This window comes from Aythya fuligula, chromosome 4, assembly GCF_009819795.1.
Source record: "Aythya fuligula isolate bAytFul2 chromosome 4, bAytFul2.pri, whole genome shotgun sequence".
Taxonomy (NCBI): Eukaryota; Metazoa; Chordata; class Aves; order Anseriformes; family Anatidae; genus Aythya; species Aythya fuligula.
Genome location: NC_045562.1, coordinates 33988094 through 34002655, shown reverse-complemented (window position 1 = coordinate 34002655; position 14562 = coordinate 33988094). Strand labels below are relative to the sequence as shown.

The following is a 14562-nucleotide window of genomic DNA, read 5'->3' as shown; positions in this document are numbered from 1 at the left end:
CTGAGGAATCAGTATACAGGTAGAATTTTTAATTTAAGTAACAAAGCTATGAAAAAATCCAAATATCTTTCTTATCCTCTACCAGCAGAAGCGTGCTTTTAGTGGAGAATAAGATGAGAGCCAGTGACTGAATTCAGCAGAACGAAACGGTAGGCAGAATGGAAATAATGACAGAGTTTGGCATTGCCAACACCATTCACAGCTGCTTACTAATTAATAAGTAACACTTTAATCTGACAGGATTGGACAGCTTAAAGACAAGGAATAAACGTGCATGAAGACTGATCTATGGCTATGTCACATTTTATTTGTCTTTGGCCAGACAAAAACATCCAAGCACATCTATAAATGCCAGCCACTCTTGCTCTTAGTTCACACTCAGTATACCCAAAAGAGAGGTAAAGTATAGGGATAAGGAAAAGCTCCAAAAGTACATTTTAATCTGCATAATTGTACATTTTTTTCATTGTGTTCATTTAAATGTATTTAAATTCTTTGATTTAAACTACTAATAAAACTATCTGTAACTAAATAAATATTTACTGCTTCGTACTTTGCTTGCTCATATGTCAGTTTCAGAAATGTTTGCATCTTGCCTCGTTTGGAACAGATCCCAATATCCAGCACAGTGTAATGCTGCCCCACGTTGCAGAGCACAGAGACGATGCATGTGAAGCAGTTTATCCTCTTGCTTTGAGTAGGATCATCAACTATACTCTGCCCAGCCCACTATGTTATTAATCTCCAACAAAGGCAATCTCACAACAACCCCCATCTTTCTCCAACATTTAACTACTCAGTTTTTCCCCAACATCTCTTATTCCAAATCATTTTTTCTGTACTGAAGTTGATTTCTCTTCATCATCCCCCCAGTGGCCATAAAAAACAAATTATCTTTCCTGTCCCATCCTTTATACCACTTTTTGAATTGGAAGTCTGAATATGTTTCTCTCTTCTACACTAACTTAAATTGTGTTTCTTCAACTCTTCCTTACAAATATATATATTTTTTTCCCTAAGCTTCTAATTATCTGTGTTCCTTGTGCTGTCTCTAGTCTGTATACACCTTTCTCTAGACACAACACATGAAATTTCGTGAACAACAGGCTGATGGGTTGAGCTCAAATGGGGTTACAACAGGCTGGTGGCCAGTCAGTAGTGCGGTTCCACAGGGCACCATTTTGGGGTCAGTTCTTCATAATTGATCTTAATGCAGGACTCAAATGCATACTAAGCAACTCTATAGATGATACTGAGTTAGGAGAAGCTGTTGACTCCCTCAAGGATGGAGACGCCTTGCAGAGAGACAGACAAGAGAGCTGGGCAATCACCAACTGCACATGATGAATCAGGAGCTAAGTGCTGCGTGCTGCACCTGCCTGCGATGGTGCAGTCCTGGACATAAATATAAACTGGGGGATGAGAGGCTGGAGAGCAGCCCTGCAGAAAGGGATCCAAGCATTTTGGGCAACAACAAGTTGAACGTGAGTCAACAGTGTGCCCTGGCAGCCAAAAGGGCCAGCGTTACCATGGGGTGCATCGAGCATGATGTGGCTAGCTGGTCTAGGGGAGGGATTGCCCTGCTCTGCTCTACGCTGGCGTGGCCTTACCTTGAGTACTGTGTGCAGTTTTGGGTGCCACAATATAAGGAGGACACAAAACTATTAGAGAGTGTCCAAAAGAGAGCTAGGAAGATGACGAAGGGTTTAGAGGGGAAGAGTGGCTGAGGTCGATTGGTTTGCTCAGCCCCAAGCAGAGCAGGCCAAGGGGAGGCCTCATGGCGGCCTGCAGCTCCCTCACAAGGGGAGCGGAGGGGCAGGCGCTGAGCTCTGCTCTATGGGGACAGCGACAGGACCCGAGGGAACAGCATGGAGCTGGGACAGGGGAGGGTCAGGCTGGGGGATAGGGAAAGGTTCTGCACCCATAGGGTGGTCGGGCACTGTGACAGGCTCCCCGGGGCAGTGGTCACGGCACTGAGCCTGACAGAGTTCAAGAAGCCTTTGGACAATGCTCTCAGACATAGGGTTTGGTTTTTGGGTGGTCTTGTGTGGAGTTAAAATGTAAAGGTCTGTGAAAAACAGGCAAAGATTATCAAGGGAAACAACAGAGACTTCCACACTGGAGATCTTAAAATGAGATGAGACATACCCATCGGGAAGGACACAGGTACCAGCAATCCTACCAACTGGCACAGGAAGGGAAGTGACCGATTCACGAGGTTGTCCCAGCCCCACCACCCTGACCAGCAGTACTGAAACCACAGTCAGCAGGCCCACGCTTGCCATCTCTGATGAGAAGGGAATAATACCTTTGTATCAGATTTGCCTATTTTACATTATTGACTCATTTAATGTTATGCAACCACAGTTCGCTCTTCTCAGCAGTTCCCAAAACAGCTGCTTTTTGTTATTTCATACCAGCATGCCTGAAATCTCAGTGTAACCCTCTGCACTTCACTGAAAATGCCACCGTGTTGATTTCAGAGACCAGCACCAAAAGTACTTCTGAATTCTGATTCTGTTCACAGAGGAGAACTTCCAAATCTGTAGTTACATATTTACTCTGGATTTTGTTATCCAAGTAATTAGTGAAATTGCAGACCCAGAACTAACCCTCAACAGGACCCTACTTCAGACACCCTTCCAGTATAATAGTAAACCATTCACAGCTACTTTCGGATAATGTTATTTCAAATAATTATGCACCCATTTAATGAGAATTCTTCGCAAAATTTGATGATAATTCTACATTCCCTCCTTATTATAGTTATGACTGGAGAAATCGAGCAGTGAAGTACAAAAACCTACAGGGAGGTGGCACTTCATAACAGCACTTGAACACATTTTATGGAACAGACAAATTCCTCTCATTGGCTCACTGCGTGCAGGATTCAGGACTGTGGATCCACAGCCACAGAGATCTGCTTGCAGGGATGGTCTTTGGAGCACTGATAAAAGGAGCAGCCTTGCAAAGACAGCGCAGAAGCTATCATAGCTGCCTCTCGGAAAAATTAAAGTGAAAGTCCAGATAAAATCTTGCATATTTTGAGGTCTGACCCAGCGACGAAGCTCAGGTTATGTACTTGTCTGATGAGACAGTGATGTTGTCCCCAGCAATCAAGAAGAGGAGGCACTGGGGAAGGTTTAGGAAGAGAAGACAGGAGGAATTAATCCGTTTTTAAGCTACGCTGAGCTTCGGGCTATGCATTTATGAAGAGATAACGGACAAAAGTGACAAAAGAAAGCTGAGTTCCAAAGTGCATTTTACAGGAATATTTAGGTTGTCAGGGAAAATGTCTAACACATTTGCTTGTTTCTCAGCAATCCTCAAAGTGATAATTAATTGAAAAATAACAGTTTCATAGGGGTACTCCTCCCCGTGTGGGAACAACTTTTACCAAATGCCAATTAGTGGTTTCCTGTTAAAATCAAATCAAGCTGTTTTTGATAAAGATTTTTAATGAGAAATGTCTAAAGTATGAAAATTTCCCCCACATATATTTCATATAAAATCCCAAACTGACATAATACAGCCTCACAGCTAACATTTTTGGTACATAAAACTCTCTTGTGTGCTTCTTCATTAATTTCAAAAGAAATGTATTTACTAAATATTTAAATCATCTGATAAACAAAGCCTTATAAAAAGCTTACAAAATAAAATTATAATTTTGATGAAAGCCAATCTTAATCAGTCCTTTTCAGATGCTCCCATAACTCATATTTTACTGATTATTTATTCATTCATCAAATGGATGGCAAATTCTATGATTTTTGAGCTGTTGTCTACTAAATGCATTGCTAGTTTCAACTATTCATCAAATAGATTTAAAGACTAGCAGTAAAATACCAACAAAGAATGCAAAGTATAGGTCACATACAATTCCAGCGCTTTTCACCTACAACTCCAGAACACCTGCAGCAACAGCACAATAGCAGCTTGAGCTGTTGGCATTGGTAATAATTTGGTTAAAAACAAAGTTAGGGAAACTTTGGAGAACAGATTTTGAAATCTTCCAATGTACCAGACTGAATGCTCTTGGCTATGATCACTGGTTTCTGCCTTGTGCCAAGTGACAACCTCCCTCCCAAGATACCCATTCTCATCCAACCTTCTGCAGGCGTTCCTCATCCAAGTCTTCTCTCCTGATTTTATTTGGGTTGATACCCAATACCAAGCCTGTTCTGTGATTTATGTGCCCTTCATTCTGATCATAACACTAAGCCATCCCGATTGGTCCTGATACAGTCCTATAGACATTTACTGAGTGTCAAATACCCTCTTTGTACCTACGTTGGAGACACGGCTACTCAACAACACATTCAGAGTTTCTCAAAATCATCAATAAGCAAACATTTTCACAGCACCTCTCATTCTGAATCTCAAGTGCTCGTGCTTCCACTTCATGCTAAAGAGTGCGCCATGCTTTAAATACTTCATTTTCATTCCTTCACTACTACTACTAGAGCTCCACTTCGTAAGTGCTGCACTTCCCTTTGTGGTCTTTCTTGTTAATTCAGTAGGCATTGGTATTTTTTCCAAGCAGCAAAACTTTTTGAGACACATTTCCTCACCTGCGTGATTTCCATATCCTCTGTTTTCATCAAGTCTCAAATGATTTCTCTCAAATGACTTTATTTCTTATAGATCCTACTGCTGCTGGTCTGTCCTTCATCTTCCAGAAATCTTCTGCCCTGCTTACCAGAACAGCAATCCTATCTGCGAAACATAAGCTGGATGTTTGTCTTCTGCAGTTGTATCAACCACATTTTTCATCAGTTTATGATTAGTCATAAAAAAAAGAATATAACCATGTTAATCAACTGCTTTACTAAATCACCCTGACCATTTCTAAAACGTCCTGTATGTACTACCCTGTGATATTAAGAACCTTTCCAGGGAAAATGCAACTCTGCAAAATTACCCATAAGCATGATTTGAATCATACGACCCGAGTATGTCTTCACAACTGACAGTGTGGCACATTTCTAAATTCTCCCAAAGCTGAAGTAGTTGTGTAAGAAATGCCAATAATGACTAAAACTGACACATGCCTCTCTGAGGAGATATGTAAATGACATGCCTGAATGTGCTTGGGCCACCTGCAGACCCAGAAGTTACACACAAGTTTCCTCAGCTTGCTTTCTTTCCAGGATGACAACCGCATGGCTTTGAGGCATGAGAATCATCCCACATTGGTATCTCCTCTGCTTCTTACTGACCAGTCTCCTCACAGGGGACGGACTGGTGTTGTAAGCTCATGTTTCACCATGTCTTCCTTCTCTTGCTCCTTCTGCAGGGATGTTATGCAGGGAAGAAGATTGCCATTACTCAAACATTAGAGCACTGGAGGAAGGGGGAGAAGAGCTACCCGAGTTTACACCCAGTGCACATAAATCACCCACGTCGATTTGCAGGAAGCTGTGTGGTACTGGGTGGCTCTCAAACATGCTGACTGGTGGCTTCACTTTGTTTTCCTGTTTGTTAAACACCACCTTCTTGCCTCTTGTGTACTTCTAAGGCTTATGTTTGCTCTAAATTTCCTTCAAAACCCACCGTGGATTGTTCTTTCTGCTAACATTTAACTCCAAAGTCTGCTTTTTGAGCCAGATATCCTTGCTACTTCTCACACTTAGTTTAGCAAAACACAGGTACTAAAAATGGAAAGCCATGCACTTGGGAATTGGTGGAAAAAAAGAAGGAAACAGGATTCAAAACAAAATACAAGTTACTAAGGTAATTCTGAAGCAAACTACATATGTGAGAACAAGGAGAAAGAACAACAAATTCACGTGCTAAGGCACAATCTGTGATTGAATAATTTTCCCTGTGACATTACTGGAGTAAACCACAGCTCTAGAATCAAGTTGAAACCTGTGAAGTGCCAAAGTAGCAGACAATCAAAAAAGCAACACGTCAGAAGAAAGTGCACAATTTGCAGAGTTTTAGCATCATTGCTCCTTCAAAACATGCTGTCGCACAGCGGACAGAGAATCTCAAATGTCTTTTTGTCACACGGAAGTAACATTTTCATATTTCTTTGATTTGCACACAAATTAGCTAACTTATGTCCGCTTACCTAACATTAATCACAGTCTGGAAGAGACGTAGGACAGCTGTACGATCCATCCTCTTTCTCAAACCAGGACCAGCTGCAGCCTCATCACTTCTGACAAATGTTTGTCTTAACTGATCTTTGAGACGCCCAGTGACAGAGCTCACATCTTTCCCAGACTAACTATTCTAGTTTTCCATTTCCTCACTTCAATCTTCCTTGCTGCTCATTACTTCTTGCCCTGCCTTTCACAGACACAGAAAGCAGATCATCTCCTCCTCCTCTTCTGCAACACTTCATGTTTCTGAAGACACCTGTATCTTCCTTCTTTTCAACCTTCCCTTCAGTCTTTTTTTTTGGACTAAACAATGCCAACTAACTCAATCTGTCTCCACCAGCCAAGGTTTTAAGACTGCTGATCACCCTCATTGCTTTACGTTAGGCTCTTCCAAATTGGCCCACAGTGTGCCTGTAGGCAACTATTGAGGGTTTTAACAAAAACTGCTGCTCGGCACAGTGAGCCTACCGTAATTTGCCCAAGGTAGTGTCAGAAATGGCAAGTCAAACCTTCACATCTTTTTACTCAGGTGGAAACTTTCTGAAGCAATGGCTCAGCTGAAGCTAAAAGGACAAGTTCCTCTTGCCTCTACAGCTTTCTGCAGTGAAGGGGAAGTGAGAAATGGAAACACACCATCACAGACTACAGGGTGAGGTTTCAGAAGGGCTCTGGTGATAACCAGCAGCTCTGGAAAGAGGAACGGTAGACACAGGCATACTTTCATAGCCAGGACTACTGTTTTACTGTGCGGAAATGGACTCACAACACTGAGGAAGGAAATGCAATAATTTGGTGGTTCAGGAAAAAACAAAACATTGAGAGCTGTGCAAAGAGAATTTTGGAAACAGCAAAGGGGATTCTGGTCTGCTCCAGCATAAGGAGACAAAAGAATAAACAGAGGTGTAATGGGCTTGCTTGCTTGCTTTTATGCATCTTTGTGGGTGACAAAGTTAAACAATTCATTTCAGGATCGGTAGGAGAACAGGTTGTTAAATTTAAATTCCCCACAAGGCAGAGAAGTGCTGTACCAGGACACCGGGGTAAAAAGGGGAGTCATCTTTGGTCCCAGGGCATCAAGAAGACAGAGCTGTGCTCTATCCTGAGAGCATCCTAGAGGTGAAGCCCTAGTAACAGAAAAGTTTGAGAGCTCATGGGCACTGCAGCCTGAATCCACAGAAGACAGCCAGCCAACACCTGGCAGACAGCACCCAAGCAGGATCTACTGCTTTGCTTCAGTTGCATCGCATAACAATGGCACAAAGGTTGGAGATTTTTTTTTCACCTTTTCTGGGAGGACCTAAACCTTCTTCTGTGAAGGCTCTGATCGCCTCTCTTAGCCTTTTGGTGCTAACCAAAGCAAAAACCCAAGTGCACAACATGGCCAGCTCAGGACAGAGCACCTTTTGAGCCCGTGCAACGAGAGATGTATAGGGCCAAAAATCAGACAAAACCTCAGAGAGCCTGCATGCACAGTGCCGCCACGTGACGCCAGGCAGGCCGGGGCACGTACTCCGAGCAGGAGACTTGAAAAGTTGCAACTCCTTTGCAGAGCTGGCAGCCGAGGGTGTTATGCCATGAATGGTACGATGGAGCATCCAGCAGATGAAACAGGGAAGTCTGGAGTTCAGCAGGCCTTTGCCAAAAGCCTGAAAGGCTGTTCCTGGAGGAAAGACAAACGGGGCTGGCAGCTGGATGCGAGTCAGAAGGCAGAGCTGAAACTAGCAAAACTTGAAAAAACAAAGAGGGACTGAGAACAGGAACCTGATTATGAGTTTGATTACAGATTGCTGCATGTGACTTGTGTGCTTTTGGACTGCTGCAGTGCGCCTTCTTGAGCTGACATCATGTATGAAACAAAATCGTCAGCAAAATGCAAAGTACAAGAACAGTCTTTCAATACTGTTTTTTAATCAATGCCTGAGAGATTACCAACCCTCTTCAAAATTCTGCATTTTTTCATCGTTCCCAAAGAGTTTCTTAATTGTTGGTTCAAGTGACTGTTCAGATAGTTACCTACACTATTCTTGAGGATGGTTCAGATGAAACCTTAGTGGGTTCAGGAGCAGGACAAGGGCAGTATCTTGTAACATGGAGGAAAACAGACACAGAAGTAGGAAAAAATCATTGCTGAACAAATTAGTTTCTTTCAAGATCCCAAAGAGGAAGATTGCTTTTTTTTTTTTTTTTTCCAGGGTGGGGAGGTGGTGCAGCAACAGCACTGCCTTAAACACAGCTGGCCCTCACTCAGGAGGAACTCTTCTGAAGAGTCACCAACATGGACTCTGTGCAGCAACATGGATATTCCCCTTTGAACCATCTTAGAGTACAGGCCAAATTTATGTGACCTAACGAAATCACACCACAAGGCAGCATGGTTGCAGGCTACAACCTCTTACAGTTCTATTATTGACTTGGGCTCAATACGCCGTACACTGCAAACAAGAGCAAGAAAATCAGTGGCACTTTCTCTGCTAGGAGAAAGCACAGATTTTAACACAATCTCATAATTTGAGGGATTTCTATCTAACACAAATGTTTTCTTAAACTATAGCATCTAGAAAAGTAAGAATGCTCTTTGAAACAATACTAGTGACAGCCAAATCAATGATAGGTACCACTACTAGGTTAGTCCAGCTAAAATCCAAGAAAAATTGACAACATAAGATTTTGTTTTACAAAACCATAAAAAAATTCATTAAACTGCAGTGTATTGGTAAAAGTCTCGCAGAAGAACTAACATGAACCCAGCTGAATTTTCAAGTTAAAAAAAAAAAAGACTTGATTTCTTGATTCCGTAAGAGGAAAATGCTCCATAATAAACGCAAATAAAAATGCAGTTGAAGTCAATTGGCATTTCAAAAGGCCTCGCAGTTAAATTTTAAATGAAAAATAAAAATTAACCATACATGTACTCAAAATTGCTTTATGGTTTCTTACACAGAGGATTTTTTTTTTCCTTTCAAATTTATGAAACCTTGTTCAGCAGTAAGTTGGTAGACCAGGAGGTGCTGTATTTAAGTTCTTCTTAGTTTTCAGTTTTTCCTATACTTGTATTTTTTTTCTCTTCCTTTTCTCCCAACTGCTTTCTTTCTCTCAAAAAGATATTAAAAAAGTATAATATAAACACATAAGCTGCAGTAACTGAAAATAATATCATAGTTTCAAATCTCTACTAGTATAAGTTATTAAACAGAAAATGGAAAGCTGGGCAAAAAGGTGAAATATTGTATCTTATTACTGATTCTCTCATTTAATCTATTTTTCAGATTATTGAAATATTTTAATGTATAAAAAATAAGGAGATGTGCAAGCAAAGACTACAAATCACACACAGCATCTTGTGCATGAAGTGTCTTACATATGTAAATGTATGCAAAACCAAGATTCAGATTTCACAGGCAGTCTCTGCAGACAGAGCGATGAACTATGTAATTTGCAAGGTGAAATCTACTTTATTTCCCTTCAATATCTGAAGGGTACTTCAGCAAGCTCTCTGCTTACTGTTGTGGGGGAGCAGAGCTGCTAGGTCTCAGAACTGCTTTATATGGGAGCTGAGGCAGGAAGGGATCCTGGTCCTACACCAAAAAGGTGTTGACCTTTCTGTCCTGTAAGCATATATAACGCATCACATAGCAGAAGAGGGACCTTCAGTGCTCATGCAGCAGCAGCAGGAGGGCTGCTTGGTCACTAGGTCACACCAGAGGGGCAAGGACGAACCTGCCTATAAAAGGGTCAGTGAAGTGGTGGGATGGGGTCCTCTCAAGCCACACCACACAAAACGTTTCCCTTCTCCAGCTTTTCAGCACGGAGTGTGGTGTGCAGCAAGAGTGAAACTGGGAGGCTGCTGCCTTGCTGGGCACAGCTGGTGGTGTGCGAGAGGCTGCACTGAGCACCTGTGTGGGGCTACAGGGTCTGAGCACGATCCCCCCAGGCTGCTGTGGGGACGGGCGTGAGCAAGGAACGGCAGCGCGAGGTGGGAGTCGAACAAAAATGTCTCGTGCGGAAGTGAGAGACTCGACAAATCTGATCACAGCGTATGCTGGAAGAAACTTCACAACTCATGAAGTCATTCTGGTCCATAATTAACTGAAAATTAATTACAGAATCTTGAAAAGAGCATAAACCAAAAATGGGCCAGCATACCTTCATAGTGCAGTTGCTCACTCTGAATCTCTTCCAATAATTAAGTCTAGCATATGGCACTGGAGCTTAAAAAAAACAACAACCACACAACAAACAAACTATGATTCCCAAAAAAGTTTGAGAGTCCTGCCTGCTGAAGGGATGTGTCTGTCTGCAGTGCACAGGCACACTTTCTAGAAATGAGTAGGATGAATTAATTTGGTATTTGGCAACTTCAGCTTCGCAGAAATTACAGGTTGCAGATGCTTCTTATGAAATCAAAACAAAAATCGAGAAAAGAACGCAATTAGGTAAATTATTTGCTGACTTGATGAATAATTCTCTAAAGACTATTAGAGGATAAGAGCATGGAGAACTCTACAATTTTTCAACAAACAAAAGGAGGAGGTAAACAATAAAACTGCTACATTAATTTGGTTGAGCATTCATAAAAAGGTGTAGTTTGTAGCACTGAATTACACGTATTTTTGTAAAAGGTGCTTAAAGCATGGCATGCTGCCACACATCAAAATATTATTTTTTGTATAGAAAAAATAGTTAGCATGCTGGGAAGTTGAAGATATCTGATCAAAACAAACCCGCAACACTTTGGCACAGTAAACAAAAGAAAGAACATTAAAAAAATTTTGAGAAAGAATATGACTGGAAAAAAAATACACCAAAGATCAGTAGACTGATCAGAGATTGAGCAAAAATGTGTTGCAGGAAACATGGAAAAATCTTTCTGATTTCCAGTTTTCTACTACAGAGATGAGTATCTTCTGTTACAGTAGGAAGACAATCAGAAAATTTCACATTACAAGATGTTTTCTCTTTGTTTTCTAAAACACCCCATTGTGGTAACTGGGAGCTGGGTGGCAGCCTAGGGTGCAGCCTCCCTGTGGACAGAGAGGGATGCAGAGAGAGTCAAGTTTTTTTTTCCAGCCCATGGGAGACAGCAGCTTGTTCTGTACAGCAACAGTTCTTCTGTATCAACTGCTTTATTCCCCCATCAAAGCGAGGGCATAAATCACTGTAATCATCCGCAAGTAGAAAAGAAATGTCCATGGCTTCAGCAGCTTGCCCACTCCTCAGCCCTGAGCTACGCTTATGACCCTTTTGCATATCATCTTGCTGTTTTCCCCATGAACCAGACACATCGGCATCTCCAACGCCGTTTGTTTTTTGTGTTTACCTTGGCTTCCAATTGGAGGGTGAGAGCTTAAATTAGATCTACCACACAAAGAGCACAGCACTGTGCAGTGTGACTCAGCTAGAGAGAGTACTATGCTGCAAATAGGATTTGAACTAAATCACATTTATAAATTCATTTTCCTCCAGCTCTTTACTGCTCACAATGCCTAACGAAATACTTGCATGTTTTTGTTATATGTCCAAACCAGAAACAGGTAAAAGTCGATTTTTATTGGAGTAGTGTATATCCTTGGCAAAAGTAGGCTGTCCACTGCTGAAACTACAAGCTTTCATGTATCTTCATAACAACGTGAACACACACTGTATACTCAAGTTAATTATGAAAAATTGTTTCTTAGTACCAAACCTTGGAAAATTCTGTGAAAAGAAAATTACTGTTTCCAAGTCTGCATTAATAACTACTCTTGCCACTTCAGCCTCTTTTTTTTCATTATGATCTCCATCAAATCTGAAATCCCTGAAACAGCACACATAAATTCCCAAAATTAAGTCTGAGATACCGTGTTGCTCCTCCAGAGATGCCCGATGCAAAGTGCACCACCGAGGAAGGAGGACTTAAGCTGTTAATGGCTTTAAGCCATCAACGTTTCCTGCCAGACTGGGGCCAGCTGAAAGACTGAAAGGTCTGTTAGCATGATTTGGCAGCCCTGTCTCTGGGCTGCAGCCACCTTCTCTCTGGCAGACCTCCCCCTGCCTCCAACCTGGCCTTTCTCTACTGAACCATGCACAAGGCACCATATTGCATCCCTACCCGCAGCCACGTCCCTCCCATCTCCTCCACCGCAATGATGGGAGGACTCTTTTATGCCATTTAAGTTCCCTTATGTGGCAGAAAGGGATTGAATCAGGAGTGAGAATTTCATCTTAGTTTCTCTAAGTGAAGGAAATCACCAAAACAGTTAAAACCACAAAGCTCATCTGCACGCCTCTATGACTGCATTGTAGAGATAGGCTCTGCCTCCTAGGTCATTAAATGAAGATCTGGAATTGCAAACAAATCCCAGCAGACTACCAAGATCCAACAGAAGGGAAGTTTTTTCAACATATTCCTCGTTTACAGTACACTGGCAAGTGGTAAAAGCAACCCCATTGCACTAAGTTTACCCCCAACAATCTGTCCTGTTCTCCTTTAGGAATCAGAAACAAGGGGCCTAGGGGGAAATGCAGCATCTCAAAACTGGTAGAGGGAGTGAAAAAAGTCCTAATGCAGGAAAAGGATAGGGCTACTCTGGAAAACCAGTGAAGAACAGCTTGCTTGAGCATTTCTGCCAGAAGATAAGGCACAAAAAGAAAATGGGGAGGTAGAAAAGGCATCAGGAAGCACACGAGCCTTCATTTTGCATAGAACCTATGAAAGACAAGCAGCTAAATCTGTCTATAGAAATAAGCTAAATTAGTTCTAACAATAGGTCCAGGTGGATAAAAAAAATAATGGAGAGAGAGGAAAGAATCTGGAGGAATTATGTGACCATGTTATAACTTTCTGGAACAGTAAAAACATCCTAAGGAAATGGTTACTCTGTGCATCAGGGAAAGGACCTGTAGCAGTACCCAAACCCCCAGTCACAGGCTCTATAATAAACCAGAGAGTTGGGGGAAAAAGTGATTTATAATACAATTTGCTCAGGGAGATGACTCGTAACAAGATGCCTACTGAAGCACAGCCAGAATTGTGTAGACATTGTAATTGAAGAATTAAAACAATGGAAAAAACTATTATAAGTTTTGTTAAAATACAGTTTTCAAGATACTTTTAATTATTAAGACAAGTTTTTGCCTTTTGTTATCGGCATATGAAAGACAGAGTAACATCATCAAAATAATTGCATACACAAACAGTTGCAGAAATGAATCAATATAAGTTGATGTGGATAAGCTGATGCCGAATAAGCATCAACAAAAAAGTTGAGAGGTTTCACTGTGTGTGCATTTGTTTTCCATGATGGTATAAAATGTTTTTTAGTATTCTAGAGAATGCTCATCACCAAAAAAAATTATGCAAGCCTTGAAGCCTTAACACTTTTAGCTATATGAGATTCCAGTAAAATTACTGTCATCATAAAACACCCACTTTTCTTTTTTCTGAGCCATAGAATACGTATCTCCAAAAGCTGATTTAGAATGACAATAGAGTTTATTAGCTATTAAGCACTTCTTCAGGATAATTCCACCTTAAACTTCTGAGATTATGCAGCTGCCAGAACTATAAAAAGGCTGCTGCACATTTCCAATATTTTTGCCTAATCAAATTAAGAGACCAAACTATTAATATTCTACTTACCTCCTAGATTCATTCCAGCTTGCAGACATTTCTGTAATCGACAGGCTGGGCAGTTCTTCCTCCGAATCTTATCAATTATGCAGTCGTTCCTTCCCGCACACAGATAATTGTGCTGTCCTGAATGAACCAAAAACCAAAATGCTTTATTAGAGTATGTATTTAAATAATTCCCATTTCTTTTCCTCTCATTTTGCAGTCACTTTGGGTTTCTTATTAATGCAGAAATTCCCAATCCCATTCTTTGGTCTTCCCAATAACCTTGGTAACTTATCACGGGCCTTACTATGAGCTTTTCTTCTGCTTAATTTGGGAAAGAGCTCTTTCGTCCAAGCGGGACTTCACTTTTTTTTTTTTTTTTTCTTTTCTTCATACAACAAATGATTGGTTTGATCTTTTTTCAAATATCCTTACATGTGCAGTACAACAAAGCAGCTCAGTAACTCTTAGTTTGTTATAAACCCAAGGGCCAGTCTCGTGTCAAAGAAGTTCACAACCTGAGGCAGAAACACCAGGTGGAAGTTGATGTTCTGAATACACTCCATTTTCTTTAACCTGTTCACAGAGTGCTTGATTTTTGATTTAATACCTTCTTCTATATAGCAGATTTCTGAAGGGTTTACCAAAGCAGGTTTAAATCACAACATATTACTTCAGTTCTGTAAAGCCCCACAGAAACATTCATGAAGAGACAGCAGGTATTTAATACACAACATTTAGCAGAAGGGAAATACATGGCAAGAAGGAAAATAGGCTGGCATTTAACAACTTGAAGACTCAAAAGGAGTTTTGCTTTGTGGGAGTAATGTAGGTAGAGCAAATGGATGCGGTGTG

At 41.2% G+C, this 14562-nt stretch overlaps 1 protein-coding gene across 4 annotated transcripts in view; it reads right to left on the bottom strand.

Annotated features, from left to right (window-relative positions):
- The window catches only part of NR3C2 (nuclear receptor subfamily 3 group C member 2), a 198070-nt gene that overhangs the window by 39457 nt on the left and 144051 nt on the right, over positions 1–14562 (bottom strand). For all 4 annotated transcript variants that reach the window (XM_032186017.1, XM_032186019.1, XM_032186018.1 and 1 more), the window contains one exon: positions 13732–13848. In XM_032186017.1, the coding sequence (XP_032041908.1) occupies positions 13732–13848 (117 nt within the window). The remainder of the gene's footprint in view (positions 1–13731; positions 13849–14562) is intronic.